This window comes from Trichechus manatus, unplaced genomic scaffold (genome assembly GCF_000243295.1).
Source record: "Trichechus manatus latirostris isolate Lorelei unplaced genomic scaffold, TriManLat1.0 scaffold00076, whole genome shotgun sequence".
In the NCBI taxonomy this organism is placed as follows: Eukaryota; Metazoa; Chordata; class Mammalia; order Sirenia; family Trichechidae; genus Trichechus; species Trichechus manatus.
In genome coordinates, this window is record NW_004444012.1 from 12,019,466 (window position 1) to 12,037,657 (window position 18,192).

Consider the following 18,192-nt stretch of genomic DNA (forward strand, 5'->3'; position numbering starts at 1 on the left):
TGCTTTCAGGGGATATCTAGGTTAATTGGCATAACAAAGTTTTTTTAAGAAAATGTTCTGCATCTCACTTTGGTGAGTGGCGGCTGGGATCCTAAAAGCTAGTGAGCGGCCATCTAAGATGCATCAATTGGTCCCAACCCACCTGGAGCAAAGGAGAATGAAGGACACCAAAGACACAAGGAAAATATGAGCCTAAGAGACGAAAGGGCCACATAAACCAGAGACTCCATCAGCCTGAGAACAGAAGAACTAGATGGTGCCCGGTTACCACTAATGACCACCCTGTCAGGGAACACAACAGAGAGTCCCTGACAGAGCAGGAGAAAAGTGGGGTGCAGAACTCAAATTCTAGTAAAAAGACCTGAGTTAGTGGTCTGACTGAGACTGGAGGGACCCCAGAAGACATGGCCCCCAGACTCTCTGTTAGCCCAAAACTAAAACCATTCCCAAAGCCAGCTCTTGGACAAAGATTAGACTGGACTATAAGACATAACACGATACTCGTGAAGAGTGTGCCCCTTAGCTCAAGTAGTTACATGAGACTAAATGAGTAGCTTCTGTCCGGAGGCGAGATGAGAAGGCAGAAAGGGACAGGAGCTGGTTGAATGGACACAGGAAATCTGGGGTGGAAAGGGGGAGTGTGCTGTCACAGTATAGGGAGAGCAGCTAGGGTCACATAGCAGTGTGTGTATAAATTTCATATGAGAAACTAACTTGACCTGTAAACTTTCATTTAAAGCACAATAAAAAAAAGAAAACAAGTGCCATTTCAACAGACACTTAGTGAACGTCCGCTGAGCACTAACCGCAGAGCTTGGCACTGGTGATTCCAAGATGAGACGCTGTCTCTGTTGCGAGTTCCAGTATTGGAGGGAAGGGTGATGGCAACTCAGTAATGTGGGAAGAAACTTGGCAAAGAAAAGTAGCATTTAGGAACACTGTCATCTTTACCCTCGTCCAGTACTACCTGGAGTTATTTAACACTTAACTTCCTTTGAAAAATACTGTTTTTTCACCAGGCATAACACCAACACTGGGCGCTGGCTGACCAGGTTCCGAGCTGTGTGGGACCCTAAACAAGAAGACTGCATCATAGTTGGCAGCATGGCTTACCCACGGCGGGTAGAGATCTTCCACGAGACAGGAAAGCGGCTGCATTCTTTTCTCAGTGTAGAATATCTCGCCTCTGTGTGTTCCATCAATGCCATGCACCCAGTGCGCTATATTCTGGCTGGAGGTAATTCCAGCGGGAAGATACATGTTTTTATGAATTAAGAAAGCATCTGAGTTTTTAGGTTAGTGGCACTGATTTGTTCAAGTTAATCGCTGTCTAAGGAACCCAGAAAGAGAAAGTTGAATTCATGTGGCTTAGCCTGTTTACTTGGTAATATGTCATATTTAGCAAATATAAAATTGCTTTATTATTGAGAACATTCCAATGAGCAGAATATACTTTTAGTAAAGGGAGAAGCCTCGGAGGTTGTTTTCTACAGGTTGGGGAGGGCATTTGAGGGGAGCTGAGATGCCTACTCAGGCAGTAGGTTGAGAAGTTCTAAGATTATAAATTATAAAGCTTTGAATGGTCAATATTAAAAGTTTTTGTGATCGAATAATATGGTTTTGAATGTATAGTGAGATTTAGATTTGTGGTTTATAGTTTGGAGTGAATATTTATTTCTAGACTTACACAATTCGAAGGGGTACTGAAAAGTCATCTAATTCAGTGATTTTGAAACTTAATTTTTTTTTAACCCAGAACTCCCTTTTTTTTCTGCCTCTAAATAAAATCTTATGTGAAATCCCATGATAATTGCTGAGTAGCTTTGGGTGACATGGGGCAGGAGGGCCTGGGTCTGTGTGCTGGGCCTTTCCCTTCCCCCCTTCTCTGGACAGTTCCTGAGACACCGCCAAGGAATCCTGGGCTCCTAGGCACACACTGTGGATCTCCCTTACCCTGAATTCCAAAAGGGACTGCTCTCAGACTAGTGTCTTCCTAACAGTGGGTGGCAGTCATTAACAAGAAATCAGTGTTAATGGCCAAGAGCCGAGTTTGAAAAAATGAAAAGGAAATAGTGAAGAACAGAAACCATAATTAGAATCAGTATTGTTTTGTGAAACTGAGTTACATATGCATATATATGTAGGCATAACTGTGTGTGTTTATGTTTATTCTGATGTAAATGTGTTTCTTTATTACTGTGGTATTGTGGGTCAGGGTTAAAGAAGTGAAAGCCTTAGCTGCCCCTTTCTTTAAACTCTCCAGAGGGGATTCAGTCACTTGTTAAGTGAATACTTTCATTCTTACTCATATTTTGGGGAAATGTTATGAAATATGACTTTGGGCATGTCTTCATCGAGCAGTTTTCTTTTCAGAAGTTATGGTGATTTGAATGCGGTTGTTGTTGGGACGGGGAGCTGCTACATCACTTGACTAACATTACCACGTGACGTTACCTGTCCACCTCTCTTCATTGTTCTTCATTGCCAAAGCCACTATTGAAGGATTACGGTAAATAGCTTTGGCAATATGTATGAATTTTAAAAAGAAATATTATTTTCTCATAATTGTATATAAAAAATAAAGTGACACCTGTAATTGCCTTGAGGAACAATTTTCTAAACAATTTCTTTTTCTGCGATCTAAGTATTTTAAAGGCTTAGTTTTTTAATAGGTTGTGGGTGTTTATAAGGAATTTGTTGTTTAGTGCCATCGAGTCGATTCCAACTCATAGTGACCCCATGTGACAGAGAAGAACTGCCCCATAGGGTTTCCTAGGCTGTCATTTTTACAGGAGCAGATCGCCAGTCTTTCTCCTGTGAAGCCACTGGGCGGGTTTGAACTGCCAACCTTTCAGTTAGCAGCCAAGCGCTTAACCATTATGCCAGCAGGGCTCCTTTTTATAGGGAATGGAATTTTTCATTTTCTGGGTGATACAAGCACAGGAATTGATAAGCGAGATGGAAACACTAATTTTTGAAGTGGAAAATAAAGCTGAGTGAGGTTGGATTATATTTAAACTGTGCAGGGAACAGTAAGGGAAGCCTTTCGCTGCCCTAACAACACCACTTATTTTCACAGGTTCCAGTGGCTAGTTCTATGGGAATTGTTCTTTCTTCAGATGCTGAAAACTCCTCTCAGTCAAATTACTACCATCATTTAAGCTTTGAATACTTGGCGGTAATTGCCTGGCTTCTGCAGTAAACTTGAGCAAATTCTGGACATTTCTCACTTCTGTGGTTTCTCTGGCCATTGTAGCTTCAAAAGCTATGTCATTTATATCCAATTCCAGGAAATAGAGTTATGTCTGCTTGAGGCATCGCAGGAAGGAAATTACAATTACTCCTTATAATGGAGTAATTGTTTAAATCTAGAAAGCACAAAAAGGAAAATTATCTCCCTTAGGACATCCTTAACTGTAATCTGTAGTGAAAGGTACTTCCTCCCAGACTCCTTTAAAGCTTCGGGATCAACCTTTTTTGTAAGTCTGAACTGTGTCATCTCTCTTAAGCACATAAGCTCTGAATTCCACTTGAGTTATTTCTTTGAGATGCCTAGCCTTTTTTTAATGTGACTTCAAGGAGGAAGGAGACTGTTCTCATTTTGGGTAGACAGAGACTTGGTCAGACTAGGAGAGAGTGTAAATCATTAGGAATTAATAGAATCTAAGTTGCTTTAAATCCTATTTTTGTATTCTGACCTTTGAGTTTCCTTTCCACAGAGAAGACTTTTCAAAGGCAGTTCCCCAGGAAAGCAGGGAGCTTCAGGGCTGTGGATACAGAGAATTTAAATCCTTTTTAGTCAGCACACAGTACAGGGGGGCGGAAGAGGGACACCTGTGCCTTCTCTGTCAAACCCGAAAGGAAGAAATATACGCCCTCTAATGGCAGATTGGAGCCCTGGTGGCACAGTGGTTAACAGCTTGGCTGCTAACCAAAAAGGTCAGCAGTTTGAATCCACCAGTTGCTCCTTGGAAGCTCTATGGGGCAGTTCTACTCTGTCCTATAGGATCGCTATGAGTCTGAATTGACTTGACATCAGCGGGTTTGTTTGTTTGTTTGTTTGTTTTAGGAACGTCAGATTCCAGAAACTTAGGCGTCATTTTGTTAGCGTGCCCCCTTCTGACTTTTGTTTTTTTCATCTTGATAACAGCGTTGCTGGTCAGTAATGATGAGTGAGTCTGACAACAGTTTTAATTCCAAGACAGTATAGACCCATTTTCTGGCTCATTTGGCTGTAAATTTTGGATTTTTAAATGAAAAGATAGACTTTTGTGAGGAAGATATATTTAGCGCAGTTGTATAGAGCTGAGGAGTAAAACATTTTAAAGTACCTTTCCCCAAAATGGAAGGTGTGCAAGAGGAAATATTTTAAAAGTATGTTTTGCCTATTTTACTTCACTCAGTCAGCAAATTGTAGGGTCGTGTCCAAAAAAAAAAAAACCAAACCCGTTGCCATTGAGTCGATTCCGACTCATAGCGACCCTATAGGACAGAGTAGAACTGCCCCATAGGGTTTCCAAGGAGTGCCTGGTGGATCTGAACTGCTGACCTGTTCGTTAGCAGCCGTAGCTCTTAACCACTGTGCCACCAGGGTTTCCAAACTAAAGCCCAAACTGTGGTCAGGTGCAGAGGGGCTTGCTTGTGATTGAGGAGCCCAAAGCAAGGGAGTGGGTGCTAGGGCCCTAAAAACATATGTGCACAGGCAAGTTCCAGATTAGATGTCTGCAGGAAGGGAAGCTGCTGGAAATCTGGAGGGTCATGTGGGACCATCTGGGCCCAGCGATTCTTAAAATTTTCACTCATCAGATCACTTCGGGCAAAGACTTGTCATTAAAAAAAAAAAAAAAAAAATTCCACTGAGGACAGGGCTCTGGATGCCATTTTCTAGGTAATAGGAACCACTGACAATTTTGAGGTGAGTGACATATCCTGGTTAGTGTTTTGGCAAGATGACTGGCAGCAGAATGGAGGTTTGGAGGGCAGGGAGACTTGAAGCAGGAAGATAATCTAGCACAGTGGGCCAGGTGCCTGGCTTCACTTTTTATCCTCATAGAATTAAAAGACCATTTCCAGTTCTGTAGTCACAGAGTGACGGTTACATAGTCAGTTGAGATAATGTTACAGGAATATATTTTATAAATCATAAACGTGAGGCTTATTAGCATAGTGGTGGTATCATTCTGTTTCCTTCATAGGAAGTGTTTTCTGTTCTTCCTCCTGCTCCAGGCTTCAGTAGGAATGCTAGATAGACATTGGACCATCTAGGTTCTAGTTTGGGCTCCAAGACTAACTAGGTAACCTTCGGAAAATGACTTTACCTGCTTGGTTTCCCTCAACACGAAATGAGGTCCAGTTCATCTCAAATGATTCCATACTTCTGTCTTCTCAGTTCCTGGTAGCATTTATTTGGGGCGAAGGAGAAGGGGAATAGTGTATATAAGCAAAATGCTTATTTTAAATGACCTCAGCCCTGAACAGCAGTCAGCTGTGTAATCACACTGGTATCTTCTAATTCATGTGGTTGTAACCTTAAAGGGAGGAAAAAGCAAGGCAGGTGTAAGGGAGAAAAGAAGGAGCCCACTCTTTTCCATGGTATTTAAATATTTATTTAAGTTTAAAAATAATCTTCATGGCACCAATGATTTTATGCTACCTACATACTGCATATGTCAAAAAAAGTACATTGCTTTGAAGGACACCGTAACTTAGAATTTTTGGCACACAAAAGTTAACAACTCTGTATTTTTTAATGAAAGTAAGAAATTCACATTTGCAGGTAGTTTACCCTCGGCTGCTTAAAGATGCAGTACACTATTTTTTAGTAAGAGTTTTATTTCCTCTGATAGATGAAGCTATGGAAACCATTGCTTTTCCTACAATGAGCTCAAACTAATTTTGAGAGAAAATAAGAAACACAGTGGAACACAGTAAAACCAGGTTAGAGACTTCAACACTTTAATATGGTGAGGGGATTCCAACAAAAGGAGGTTTGTTATTCAAGCACTACTTGAAAAGCAAATTGAAGGAAACTCTTCTTTCCATGTTTTCTGGGGTTCGCCCTGGAAAAAAATACATAACCCGAAAGTTTCTGTTCAGAGAGCAAAATTCAGCTGCTGGAAGTGGTATGGACTATTGTACTGTTAGAACTCTGGACACCAGTAACGTATCAGGAGATGGAATACTGCATCTTTTTGAATGTGAACATGAAAGGTCTGAGTTGAGGCTGTTACTCACTGCATAGAAACACCATATTCTACAGACTGAGGTAGGAACACTACGCTAAAAGGTAATCTGCTATGTTGCATAAGACAGTAGATAGCCAGGTCAAAACCAGCCCCCTGTGTCCTGACAGCCTTTCCATCTCTGAGTCTGCTGTTCACTTCAGCCCTGTGCTGAACGAAGCCTTTCCTATGTAGATGACAAGTGGCAGTGACTAGCTGATTTTAAGGGATCCCTTGTTTTTACCAGGATCTCCCTCAGTTTGTCTTGTCACTTGGGAACTAGGTGATTGTGGCTCTGCCCAATCGTTGCTGGTATGGAAATGATCAGATAGGCCCTCTTCTGCTCTTAGAGTTCAGCGCGTTTTAGCTTTCCAGTGCTTGATGTTGCTCACTGTGGCTTCAGACGTGTCTTTGCTGGTTGGTTGTTCGAGCACCCTTTTAACAAGGGACTGCGGTGCCTCCCCTGGCAGGTGGCCCTAGACCTTTAACACACATCAGGAATTGGAGCCGAGGGGACCCTCTCTACGGCGTACTGGGAAGGAGTAGTTTTATTGTCTAGATTGGGATGGGCAAATTATGACCTGTGGGCCAAATTCAGCTCACCTCCTGTTTTTGTAAATAAACTTTTATTGGAACACAGTCATGCTCGTTTGTTTATTATCTGTGGCTGCTTTTGTGCTACAATGGCAGAGCTGAGTAGTTGTGACAGGATATGGCCCACAAAATCCAAACACTAAAAAAAATTTACTATTGGGCACTTTGCATAAGTTAGCTAACCCCTGGTCTAGATGAACGGGCATCCTTCTTTAAAATTATGCAATTAACCCTTCTCCCTCTCCCCCCAAAAACGTGTACCCCACAGCTGTTGTATTCGAAACATGGGCACAGGCCTACCATCTCTTGACAGATGAGGGGAGATCAGATTTATAAATGACTCCTTCTCTTCTGCATTTGGGGCTGTCTGGCATCAGAGGGTGTCAGCAGGGCTCCCTATCGTGTGAGCCTGGGAACATGTCCATGGATAGTCCTTCAGTAAGTCCTCAGGCCCCAGATGACTTAGAAATCTCTCCCTGAGATGAAAACAACATCTTGTATGTGACTGGTTTTAAGAGTTGCTGAGCTCGGGCCTCAGACCTGCCACTCACCATTCACGTGCCCGGTGCCCGAGCTTCCGCCTGCCTCCGGGGCTTCCCTTCAGCACAGACGGCAGGGGCTGCCCTAGAATTTATTTTCCTGGTGTAGAGGCTGACCCTAGGGGGCAGTATTTCTACATCTAAGTGTTGGTCTCCGCCACGCTCACCATCTTGCTTTTGAAGGCATCTCTTAGAAATCCTGTTTAAAGACATTCTTTTCCTGGTCCCTTCCAAGGCTGTGTGTGGGTCTCGAAATTGTATTTTCTGAAGCCTCTCGTTCTCAGGATTAGTTTCTTTCTTGCATCATTTAGTTCATCAGGTTCTATTTTCTTAATCCATAAAGTAAAAACAAAATATGAATTGATAAGAAAATAACATTTTGTTGTTAAAATATAAATTGAAATAGTCTTTTTTTTTTTTTTTTGGGCGTGTACAAAATAAGTACTGCTCTCTGAATCTCAACAGTCTCTCAGGTAACTCTAGTTCCGTGAACTACGCGTTGTCCAACGTTTCTGACAGTACTATCTTTGGCACCACTGATTTCACTTAACGCCACTGAAGCACTATAAAAATCTTGAGGTTCTTCAGGAAACAAAAATCACAGAAGGCTAAGTTCATTATCCAAAACTCACGGCGATGCACACTAGGCTCTAGTCTAAGGGGACAGACTTACCCACCCCTGCTGCTGCTGCTGCTGCTGCTGTAGCTGGTCCCTTCAGATGCCCACTCTGCTCAGATTTGAAAAAACAAAAGGAAAAGAAAATCCAACTCAGACCATCATAAGAAACAACTTTCCATTTAATCATTCTACATGGATGTTTACTTTTTTTTTAAAAGTTCTGCCTGGCAAGAATACTTCAACAGTCCCCATTGGCCAGACCCCTGGCCTGTCCCGCTGAGGCTGCAGTGACGAGTCTACTGGAACCCAGTAGCACCGTTAGGAAAGCTCCTGCAGAAAACAGAAGACAGCTGTCTCTAGTCTTCAACTAGTGTCCTGTCTGCTGGGTGACACTACCGCGAGAATCAGTAATAGTAAAATAAATTATTTTTATTTGATACTTTCAAAATAATACACATCTATGAAAAACCATACTTCAAAACCAAAAATTATCCTGCGAATTGAAGGATGAGAAAGAGAGTTGCTGAGCCTTTCTTGAAAGAACCTCTGAAGAAAATGAATTTTCCCAGTTTGTTTTGACAGGGCACGAGCCTGTCCCTTTCTTCTTCTGGGAAACAACCCTCCTAGGCTGCAGTGGACTTTGAGTCATGAGAGGAGGACTTGGTATATGTGCCGATGGTTCCACGATGGGTCCCTTTGCTGGGAATGGGTAGCCGGGCTCTCCTTGGTCCACCTGGCTAGTTATTGGGAGGAGTCATGCCTTCTCAGGTGTCAATGAGCAGGCTCACCACTGAGCGGATTTTGCAGGCAAACCATCGCCTGAGGGGACAAAAGTATTGATAGTGGAATTGTTCAAACTCGGGGGTCTGGCGGATATCTCGGAAAAAGGCAATGTCAAGGTCAGACTCGGTAAGGATGATCAGGAGGAGGAGCAAAACAAAGAGGAGTCCCATGGTCACAAGGAGCAAACGGAGGACACTTAAAACGAACTTATTCACCTGTTCCTCCTCAGGCCCGCCGTGCCCGTGACACAGGGCCCTCAGCTCTCCCCCAAGGGCCTCCACCTCTGCGGCAGTCGGGGTGCTGGCCTCAGACTCCTTCTCCTCCTCGATGCTGCAGGTGGCCCCATTGATCTGCCGGGAGAGCAGCAGCAGCTCCAGGCTGTGCTCGGCCACAGGGGTGGGCAGCACGCTGTCCGCGGGGCTGTAGGCCTCGTCTGCGATCACAGCCACTCGCTCGTTGCTATCTGCCCGGCTGCTCCTCACGTGAGGCAGGAAGGTGTCCCCGTGGGAAGAGGAGCGCACTGGGGTGGAGTGGGCACTGTCCCGGAGGGACTCCAGGCCTGGGGAGCAAAAGGAACATGGTCGGCTTTCCATGTCACAGTGCACGCTGGGCTGCCCAGGGGAGGTGGCACCCATTGCTTGATTTGGTTCCTGAATCTAAAGAGGGAGCCCCCGTGCCCCTCACATGACCAGCAGCCGCGGCCACTGCACTCCAGCTTGATGTGTCAAGAGCAGGACAAGAGAAGCACAGAAGCCAGTGGCCGTGGTTGGAAGAGTTGTTTTTCTTTTTGCTTCTGGCTTTGGCCTGATTTTTTAAGGTTCCTACCTCTGGTGTCCTGGGCCTGATTTTAGCCCCCATTTGGAAGAGAACTGAAGTCGCAGCCTGTCCCTGATCCACGGGGACAAAGCTGGGGCCACGGTGCAGGGGGCTCAAGTCTGCCTTGTGGGCTGAGGGCCTTGAGAGGCAGGAAGGGGAGCAAGGGGGCGTGCTGTGCCTATTTGGGTTTTGTCAAATACTAACTGCTTCTGTGGCTGAGTGTCCTCATGCCAGCCCCGCAGGCAGCTCCTCAAGCTCACCAGGTCCTGTCGGATTTCTGCAGTTGCTGTCAGTCTCTGCTGCCACCCCCAGTCCCAGCTGTCCTGACATTGGGACAGAGAAAGGCCCATCTCTCCTAAATGCTTCCAGATGGAGGCGGGGGGAGGTCCCCTGGGCAGCCCCTCTCTTTTCACCTTTGAATGAGCAGAGCCCCTTGCTGGGTCTAGAACAGAGTGACGGGAACAGCTCCGTATCTTTGAGACCCTCCAGAGCTCAAGGTACGCAGCCCCTGAGATCTGTTTGGGTTGGGGTGGGGGTTGGGGAGGGATTCGCCTACATTTGCTAGGAGGGTGGGGTCTTCCAGTCCCTAAAGCTACCCATTTATCCTTTTTCTTTCTCAGATGGAAAGAAAGTTTTTTCTTTTTTCAGCCCCAAACCAAACCCACTGCCGCTGAGTCAATTCTGACTCACAGCGACCCTATAGGATAGAGTAGAACTGCCCCATAGGCTTCCCAAGGCTGTAAATCTTTATGGAAGCTGACTGCCACACCTTTCTCCCATGGAGCAGTTGGTGGGTTCGAACCACTGACATTTTGGTGGGCAGCTGAGCGCTTCAACCACTGCATCACGTTAAGGTATGGCAGGAACAAACGGGAGCTGGTTACACCCTCAACCCAACAGCAACCCCACAGCCTAGAGGACTTGGGCTCCTATTGCAGCTCCTGAGAAAAGGGCTCCTTGTTGCAGCTACAAAGTCAGCCTTTTCCACTCCTGGCCATCTCTGGTGCCAGCGTGGCTCTCCCTGCCTCTGCAGCCCCCTTCTGTCGCTTTGAAATAGACCCTAACGTTCCCAGGCTGAACCAGATTCCCAGGCTGGTAAAGGTTTGGCCTAACTAGGGCTGATAGGGGAGTTTGTCACTATTCACTTTATTCACCCTCAGGGCTAGTTCCATAAGCCCAAAGGTCTCTTAAAAAGGAATCACAACTTTTCAAAGTGTCACGTGCTCCTTGGCTCCCTTGTGGGATGGCCGTCTCAGCACAGGCACAGTTAAGGGTTCTCCAGAGGGGTGCACCCCAAGAATTGAGAATCGGGCATGAACGAGGAGGAGGAGTGGGAAGTGGGGCACTTGCTCCCTGCTTACATTCCCCGCCGCCGTGCCATTACTGTATTTATCACAGCTCTCAACTGCTTTCAGCCTCCTCACGGTCCCAGCGTATTCTGTTTGCCCTCATGCTAAAATCTTAAACGTGTATAATGTTTTAAACTTTCTGAAGCACTTTCAGTTTATCCTTCAAACACTCTATGAAGTAGTGAGAGCGAGAAGTCACAGAACTTTGCCTAAAGTCATGTGCTTGGTTGGTAATGGCAAAGCCAAGGCCAGAATCCAAGGCTCTTTCTACTTCATGGTGCTGCTGACCGTGTAGTTGGCTTTTGGGGATTGGCGCAATGGGCCAGGATAAATTAAGTCAACAGCCTGCACCTGCCTAAGACTTAGTTCCCACCTGCCCAAGAGACTGCTGTGAAGCTACATGAAGAGCCCCTGCCCCTCTCTCTAGAGCTCTTGATGCTCCTCTGACCTCTTTTTCTTCTGCCCAATATTCCCTCCTGATTCTCTCATTTGCACCTGCAATGTGAGGAATTTGTAACTCGGAGTATGGTATGAGTCACTGATAAACCAGAACCTTGAGGCCCTGATTGCAAGGTGTTGGTGGCTTGGCTCCCCACCCAGGCACTCCTCCAGCACCCCCCCCCCGGCCCCTGGAACCTCAGCCCACTTCACAGGGCACCTGGCACCCTGCCAAGGGACTGTCTTATCACAAGGACAGTTCTGACTGCCCAGATCTTCAAAGTCTGACCAGCTTAGCTGCCTGTAGCCGCTTCAACGCAAGCTTGGCTTGGCCTACAGTTAAGTCCTAGGCTTGCTGGGGAGGAAGCAAGTCAGAGGCCGTGACATCAGAGAACAAGTCAGAGGGACCCCAGAAGCCACATTATATTGTGGGTTGTTGGTGCTCCCAGTAAACAAGATAATGGATACGTAGGTGCTTCTAGTAGAGTCCCTGACAAATAAAATTACTCAGTAAATGTTAGTCTTCTGCTTTCTCAACAGAAGGGCTCCCCTGTAAGGTTAGCATTCCTGTGCCGGGTTAGTCCTGGATGAGCAGCTCAGTGTTCACTACTGTGGAAACCACCACCCGCCCTGCCCCTTCTCATCAAACCTGTTATTCTGGGATGGATGGGGTGGGCGCCGTGGGTGGGATCTCGTGGGTGGGATCTCGGCTGAGTAGCACAGCAAGACAAAGGAATGTCCTTTTTACCTTGGAGGTGTTCCAGCTGATTCCCTGGCCCCGAGGTGGCTCCCAGAGAGCTGAGGGGCACAGCAGTCAGGACCCTCCCCCGGAGCCGGGGCCCCATCCTCAGGATGCGAACACTCATGGACCGAAAGCAGTGATTGGTCACCCGGAGCTGAACACGGACTCTGGTGTGAATCTTAATCAGGCTCTTCCCCATGGTGGCCCTGGGAGGCAGGTACTTCTTCAGGCATGCAGTTCTCTTCAGGAAAGCCAGCCAGGCAGGGGAGATGTAGAGAGGGAGAGGACAGAAAGCCAACTAGGGACGAAGGGTTTTTGCTGATCTCACCATGGCAGCCCTTAGTGTCTCCGTGCCGGAGAGAGAAGGCGGCTCCCAGCCTCAGCTGGAAGGAGAAGCTGGGCGAGGCCAGCGTTATCAGGGGACTGGATTCAGTCAGAAGCACTCAGAGCCATAAAAAGCAATGCTTCCTCAGCCTGACGCTCTTTCCCTGAGGCCTAGGCCTGTGTAAGGGCCCCAGGTCTCAGAGGGTGAAGGACAGAGCAGGCAGGGAATAGTCCCAAGGGGTAGAAGGAATCAAGAAAGCCCCCAAAACACTGGGCTTTATCCAGGCCACATGGTACAGGCCAGGCCCTGGTGCCAATGACGTTACATTGTCACCAATAGTTTGGGGCTGGATGGCTCTGAATGTGAGGAGGCGTTACTGAGTTCAGATGGCTCTGGGGTGGGACATGGGCTGTGACCATCCTCCGCTGCACTCCACTATCAGCCCCCTACTACTGAGTGGTGGAACAGAGCACAGTGGGTGAAAGACTGACACAACTGAGGGTCTTCTCAGGCCTGTGCTGGTGATACATGTTGTCTTGGCAGCCCTAAGGGCCATGTGCACGGCCAACCCAAAGCATAAGTTTTTTTAAAGGGTACTGGTTTATTGAGATTACATGGTTTTATTCAAACTATACTGGTATGTGTATACATTTTTCCCATGGTTTTTGGAAAAGTCAGATGGCTATCGTGATACTAATTTATGAACCATATACACTCTAGGAGAGACAATCTCTGATGGAGTGTGAACCAGTTTTCAAATGTCCAGAAGTCCCTTGGAGTTTTGGTTGGTTGTGTCCTCTGCTGAAGCCCCATCACACCCCTCATAGCCCCTCCCTCCCTGGTTGGGGTGGACAGTTAGGGGCAGCTTTGTTTTCTTTGATCCCCTACAGACCACATCCCTTTACTGAGAAATGGTGCATCTGAACGCTCACCTCCTGGAATTCTTTATTTCCAGAGACTTGGTAATCCCTGCACCGACACAGCCACTTAATTGCGAAAATCTTTTTTTGTTTGTCCCCCCCATCCCCGCACCCTCTCCAAACCAGACAGTAAGTCTGTATCCAGCTTCCATCTGCTTCTCTCCATCCTGAGCCTGTGCATTTCATCCTGCAGATTACTTAGCTTCTCACACCTATTCACTCCTGGGTAATGGGTCCTGGGCCACTGCTTAACCTCTCTGCCCCCACTGTGGCCTCAGTCTCAGCAAGGGTGCGGGAGAGTGCCTTGTAAACCATCAAGTGCAGTTGCTAGGCAAGGGAGGGCAGTTACTGAGCTCTGCCCGCACTTAGCCTCCTGGCTTTTCCTCCTGTCTTAGGCTGAGATGGAGAATTACGCGTGGCTCTCACCGTCCCTCTTCTTTTGGGGTGTTCACCTCAGGAAGGAGGCCACCATGAGGGGGAGGTAGGCTGTGCTTGTTTGCAGGCAGCCTTGTGCATGGGGTTTGAAGAGCAAGCTGGCTTGGTGAGTAGCACATTGGGTGCCCGCTGTGCCCATAATCTGCCAAGTGTGGATTTCTGTGAGGCTGAGATTTGGAGGAAATGCCCCTGGCCCTAGGGGGACTATACTCTAGTAGCTTCCACAGCAGCCTCTACCAACTGCCCCTTCCCCTGGCATTTTGCACGCAAGGGTGAATGTCTTGGGGTCTTGGATGTTGAGGAGCCTGCTGCTGCAATGGGAGAAGCTGGGTTCTGGGAGCAGGCTGGAGGCTAAGCCAGGGCTGGGCTGGGAACTGAGGCTGCCTCACAGCTTGTCGGAGACATGACGACAGATGTCCCCACCTCTGAGTTGTTTTGCTAACCCTACTCGGCAGCTACTCCAAATGCATCTGTCCCCACACTGGCAGCTTCAGCCTTCCCTCTTGTGAAGATGCTGAGTGACTGGATGCTCTTGCCAGATCCTGGGAGGCAGAAATGAGCGAGGCTCCTCTCCTGGTCTACACCCTGCATTAGTGCCAGCTGCAGAGCACCCGGGGTTAGTGTCCTCTGGAAGGACAGCTGTCTCGACTTTCCATAAGAGCCTTGGGATGAATCTGGTGGCTTCAGTTTCCTCATATATGGGAAGAAAGGGCCACAGAGAGGCAAGAAAGTCATGTTTCCTCAAGAGAAGAAGAAATTTCTCCCCCATTTCTGAGGTGAACACCCCAAAAGAGGGACGGCGAGAGCCACGCGTAGTTCTCCATCTCAGCCTAAGACAGGAGGAAAAGCCAGGAGGCTAAGTGCAGGCAGAGCTCAGTAACTGCCCTCCCTTGCATAGCAACTGCACTTGATGGTTTACAAGGCACTCTCCCGCACCCTTGCTGAGACGGAGGCCACCGTGGGGGCAATGGGCTCAGAGAAGTGAAGCAACCTGCCCCAGAAAGTACGTGGCAGAGCTCAGGTTTGTACCTTTCTCTTTGATTTCCTGACCAGGGCTCTTTGCACTGTGCTTGCTGCCTGCCTAGTCAGTGCCTTAATTGCTTTAAAATATTTTTGCATATATTAGCTTTCTCAAAACCCTCGGGGTAGGCAAAGAAGATGCCCCTGTTCTACAAATGAAGCACCTAAGATACTCAAATAATTCAGCAACTTGATGGTAGTTGCCCGGCTAGGGTTCCCAACCTCCAGACCTTATATACCCTACCCAGGTGATGTGGAGCCTCAGACTCATAATGAAACATCATAAAATCCTAAACACGTACCAGATGTTCTCTCAGGAGGACAGCAGAGAGAACTCCTTCCCAACCTGGACAACTCATTTTCATTAACAGTAGCATTCTCCGAGAAAGGGCAAAGACACTTTCCCCAGCCTCCACGCCATCAATCCCAGGAGACCTGCTGTTTCCCGCTGTTTGAGTTCTTCAGGAGGGAAAGCACTCGACGTTACACCTGTTTTCAGCCTGTGGAGCAAGCTGGATGGGTGAGAACCGCTAGAGGGTGATATTCAGAGCAAGTCTCCTAACGCTGTTCTTAACCTCCCAGAGAGTAGATATTTTGGCCTCAGTTTTGAGAGTATCCAGTTCACTGAAGATACAGACTCTTTCCACTTCTCCCTCTCTCAAAGGGAGGAAAAAGGTGGAGAGAGATGAACTACGTTTCCTGAGACAATGATAATTTAGATAGCAAGAGGACAGATCTGTATAACTGAAGTAGAAGATGGCGGTAGCTACTGGAATGTTTCAGAATGAAGAGTTTTCATTTCTTCGTTAACTGCCTCAGTCACCTTGATCATTTAAAATTAATCAGATCTGGAAAACAAGTGAAAACCTCTTGATGGAAAGCAATTTCAGAACTGTATGGAACCTGGTAGATGCCACATCCATCCATAAAGCAACCCAGCACTCAGATCTGCAATCCCCGTCGTGGGCTATGGCACAGCAGAGCTGGGTGGGATGCCCTGTCACCTTATAGATCACCACTGGCACGCCCAGCCAGTGTTCCCATGCCCTGGCGAAAACCTTCTCCCTACCATTGGAAGCTCTTTCCTCTGAGAACTGGCCTGCTTTCTCTAATGCAAGCTAGCCTCTTTTCAAGGTCCCTGGGGAGGAACCAGCCAAGTCACAAGGGAGGAACCCAGCAGGCATCTCCAGCAGCTCATGCTCACCTTCCATGATGGAGATGTGGACAGCTCTTCTGCGGGTCCTGGGGACACTGCTCAGCCTTGGGCCGTGGGTTATGGAGGGGCAGCTCTGACTTGGAACCATCCCTGCTCTGAGGTTAAAGAAGAAGACCCTGTTAACTCAGTGCATAGACAAATGTGGTAGGGACTTAAATTCGAGTCCTTGCTGCTAGAACTGTTGGACTGAGTTTTTTAATCTTTAATACTGTCTCTTTGCTTTTGATCTCTGGATCCCAGTCAGAGATACTGCCTCAAATTTCTTCACCTCCTTATGCCCCAAACCCACCTGAACATTTCTTTAGTGCCACTGGTCTCTGGGGGCAGGACTGCCAGGGAGTAGAGCCCCACGATGAGCTGTACTCCTGAAAATGTGCCTCAAAACCAATATTGGCAGCCTCCCTTGACTTCCAACAGAGGCCGCAGGTGGCAGGCAGGGGTCTCCACATGAAGGGGCTAGAGATAAAGATGCCATTCCCAGTGGTGAAGGCCGGTTGAAGAATCCTAGCCTTGGCCAATTATATTTTTTCTGAGGTTTGTCAGGTTCTAGGAGATGGGCCTCTGGAAATGCGTGATTTATAGCTATACATGAAGCATGGATCTCAAAACTGTTACACCCAATGTGGCAGGGCCGTGGTGCTATCTCTGGCTTCTTGTAATGGACTCATTCCAGAACCAGTGAAATATTGCCACTTGGACTTGTGGAAATGGACAACTTCTCCATGGTCTATGATCAATGTCAGGACCTGGGAGGACCCAGTAAGGTGGACGCTGGATCTGTAAGTAGCCCTCCCTCCCTCATTCTCCATCAAGGCTCAGGGACACCAGGGTCAAAGACTTCTCCCCACACCTTCAGCTGAGATGGTCTCTGCATCCTCCTGCCCTGTTCATCTTCCCCTTCTGGTAGATGCTGTGGCCAGGATCTTTGCAGTATTCAAACTCTTGAGATTCTGGGATCTGGGCTGGAACTGGTTTGGGGAAAGCCCCTGGCAGCCTACCTGTGTATTTCCGGTGGCTCCCGTTTGATCTTGGCACTAGACTCCATTACTTCCTTTGCAACTCGGCCACTATAAGTAGTATAATAAAAACAAGCATCAAGAAGTGAGACTGTGTTCCAGGACTGGGCTCCTTTCCAAGATCTCAGATGCTTTGGCTGAATCGGGAGATGGCCTCTCGGGCCTACCCCTTCCCCAACATTCTCGTCCCTGAGAAAGGCTTGCTTGTGGGGTAGAGAGTCCGAAAATATCCTGACAGCCTGTCTTACAGGGCTCTCTCTATCTCTGGAGTCTTTGGGATCTTCCATTCCCATTTGGGAATGATTCCTCATTGTCCAGTGTGTTCCAATAACATCGTTAAAAAAACAAAACAAAACTTTGAACAGCAGACATGAAAAGAATCACTGTGATAGTTCTATTTTGCTGCTGATGTAAGGAAGGGAGGAAAAGATAGAAATTTTAAACCTTATAGACAAACAGCTGTAGGGAAGGAAAGAAATAGTAAAAGGGATAGGAGACAGGAGAACTGTATAAAAACCTCTGGCTTTTCTGGGAGGTCCCCAGTTTCTTTGTTCTCAAGGGCAAGGGCCACTGAGCAGCTGTTCTCCAGAGATGGGTCTGAGAATGGATCCATAACTGTTACTTACAGTCACTATTTACCTGTATCGGAACCGGCTCCCTTTGAAGAACAAATTGCTGCTGGACACTGTGCGGACTTGGCTTGACTTCTCCAGCCTGCAGCAAGGCAAAGTCCAGTGTGACAAAGGCCAGGCGCGGCCTCACACGGGCCAAGGCAGTGCATCCCCAGCCCCTTCCAAAGGCTGCTTAGGGAACTCTATTCAGGAAAGAGCCTTCCAGAGCCCACGTGTGTCTGTGACCCTCCTTGAGGACCCGAAGTCTATGCTCACAGCCAACTGCCCTCCTGCCTCAGTGCCAGAGGACAGCTATATTGAAACCCATTTTAATGTCAGGAGAGTAGAGGCATCTTAAGAATGTTTCATAGGACCATCAGGGGGACTGAGTGAATTAACGTGAGTGATGATGGTCTGGTTGAATAATAGAATGACACTTATCTAATCGCAGCCAGGCCACTTATTAGCAGTGTGATCTTGGGCAAATTCTTTGCCTGTCTTAACGTCAGTCTTCTTATCTATGAAATGATGGAGCTGGGACTGCTTGA

The 18,192-nt window shown here is 47.3% G+C and overlaps 2 protein-coding genes across 8 annotated transcripts in view; one reads left to right on the forward strand and one right to left on the reverse strand.

The window, feature by feature from the left end:
- WDR76 (WD repeat domain 76) overlaps positions 1-3,939 on the forward strand; it is a 32,932-nt gene extending 28,993 nt beyond the window's left edge. For 3 of the 4 annotated variants that reach the window (XM_023735220.1, XM_023735219.1, XM_012556760.2), the window contains one exon: positions 1,020-3,939. In XM_023735220.1, the coding sequence (XP_023590988.1) occupies positions 1,020-1,275 (256 nt within the window). In that variant the 3' untranslated portion in view covers positions 1,276-3,939. The remainder of the gene's footprint in view (positions 1-1,019) is intronic. The other variant, XM_023735218.1, reaches the window with a different exon arrangement.
- A 1,531-nt stretch (positions 3,940-5,470) lies between these two features.
- FRMD5 (FERM domain containing 5) overlaps positions 5,471-18,192 on the reverse strand; it is a 237,256-nt gene continuing 224,534 nt past the window's right edge. The window contains exons 11-15 of one of the 4 annotated variants that reach the window (XM_012556746.2): positions 17,673-17,747; positions 17,016-17,084; positions 16,006-16,112; positions 8,972-9,315; positions 5,471-8,792 (exon numbers count right to left, since the gene is read on the reverse strand). In XM_012556746.2, coding sequence (XP_012412200.1) covers positions 8,745-8,792; positions 8,972-9,315; positions 16,006-16,112; positions 17,016-17,084; positions 17,673-17,747 — 643 coding nt within the window. In that variant the 3' untranslated portion in view covers positions 5,471-8,744. Of the gene's footprint in view, positions 9,316-16,005; positions 16,113-17,015; positions 17,085-17,672; positions 17,748-18,192 lie in introns of all 4 variants that reach the window. The other 3 variants (XM_023735223.1, XM_012556745.2, XM_023735222.1) reach the window with 3 other exon arrangements.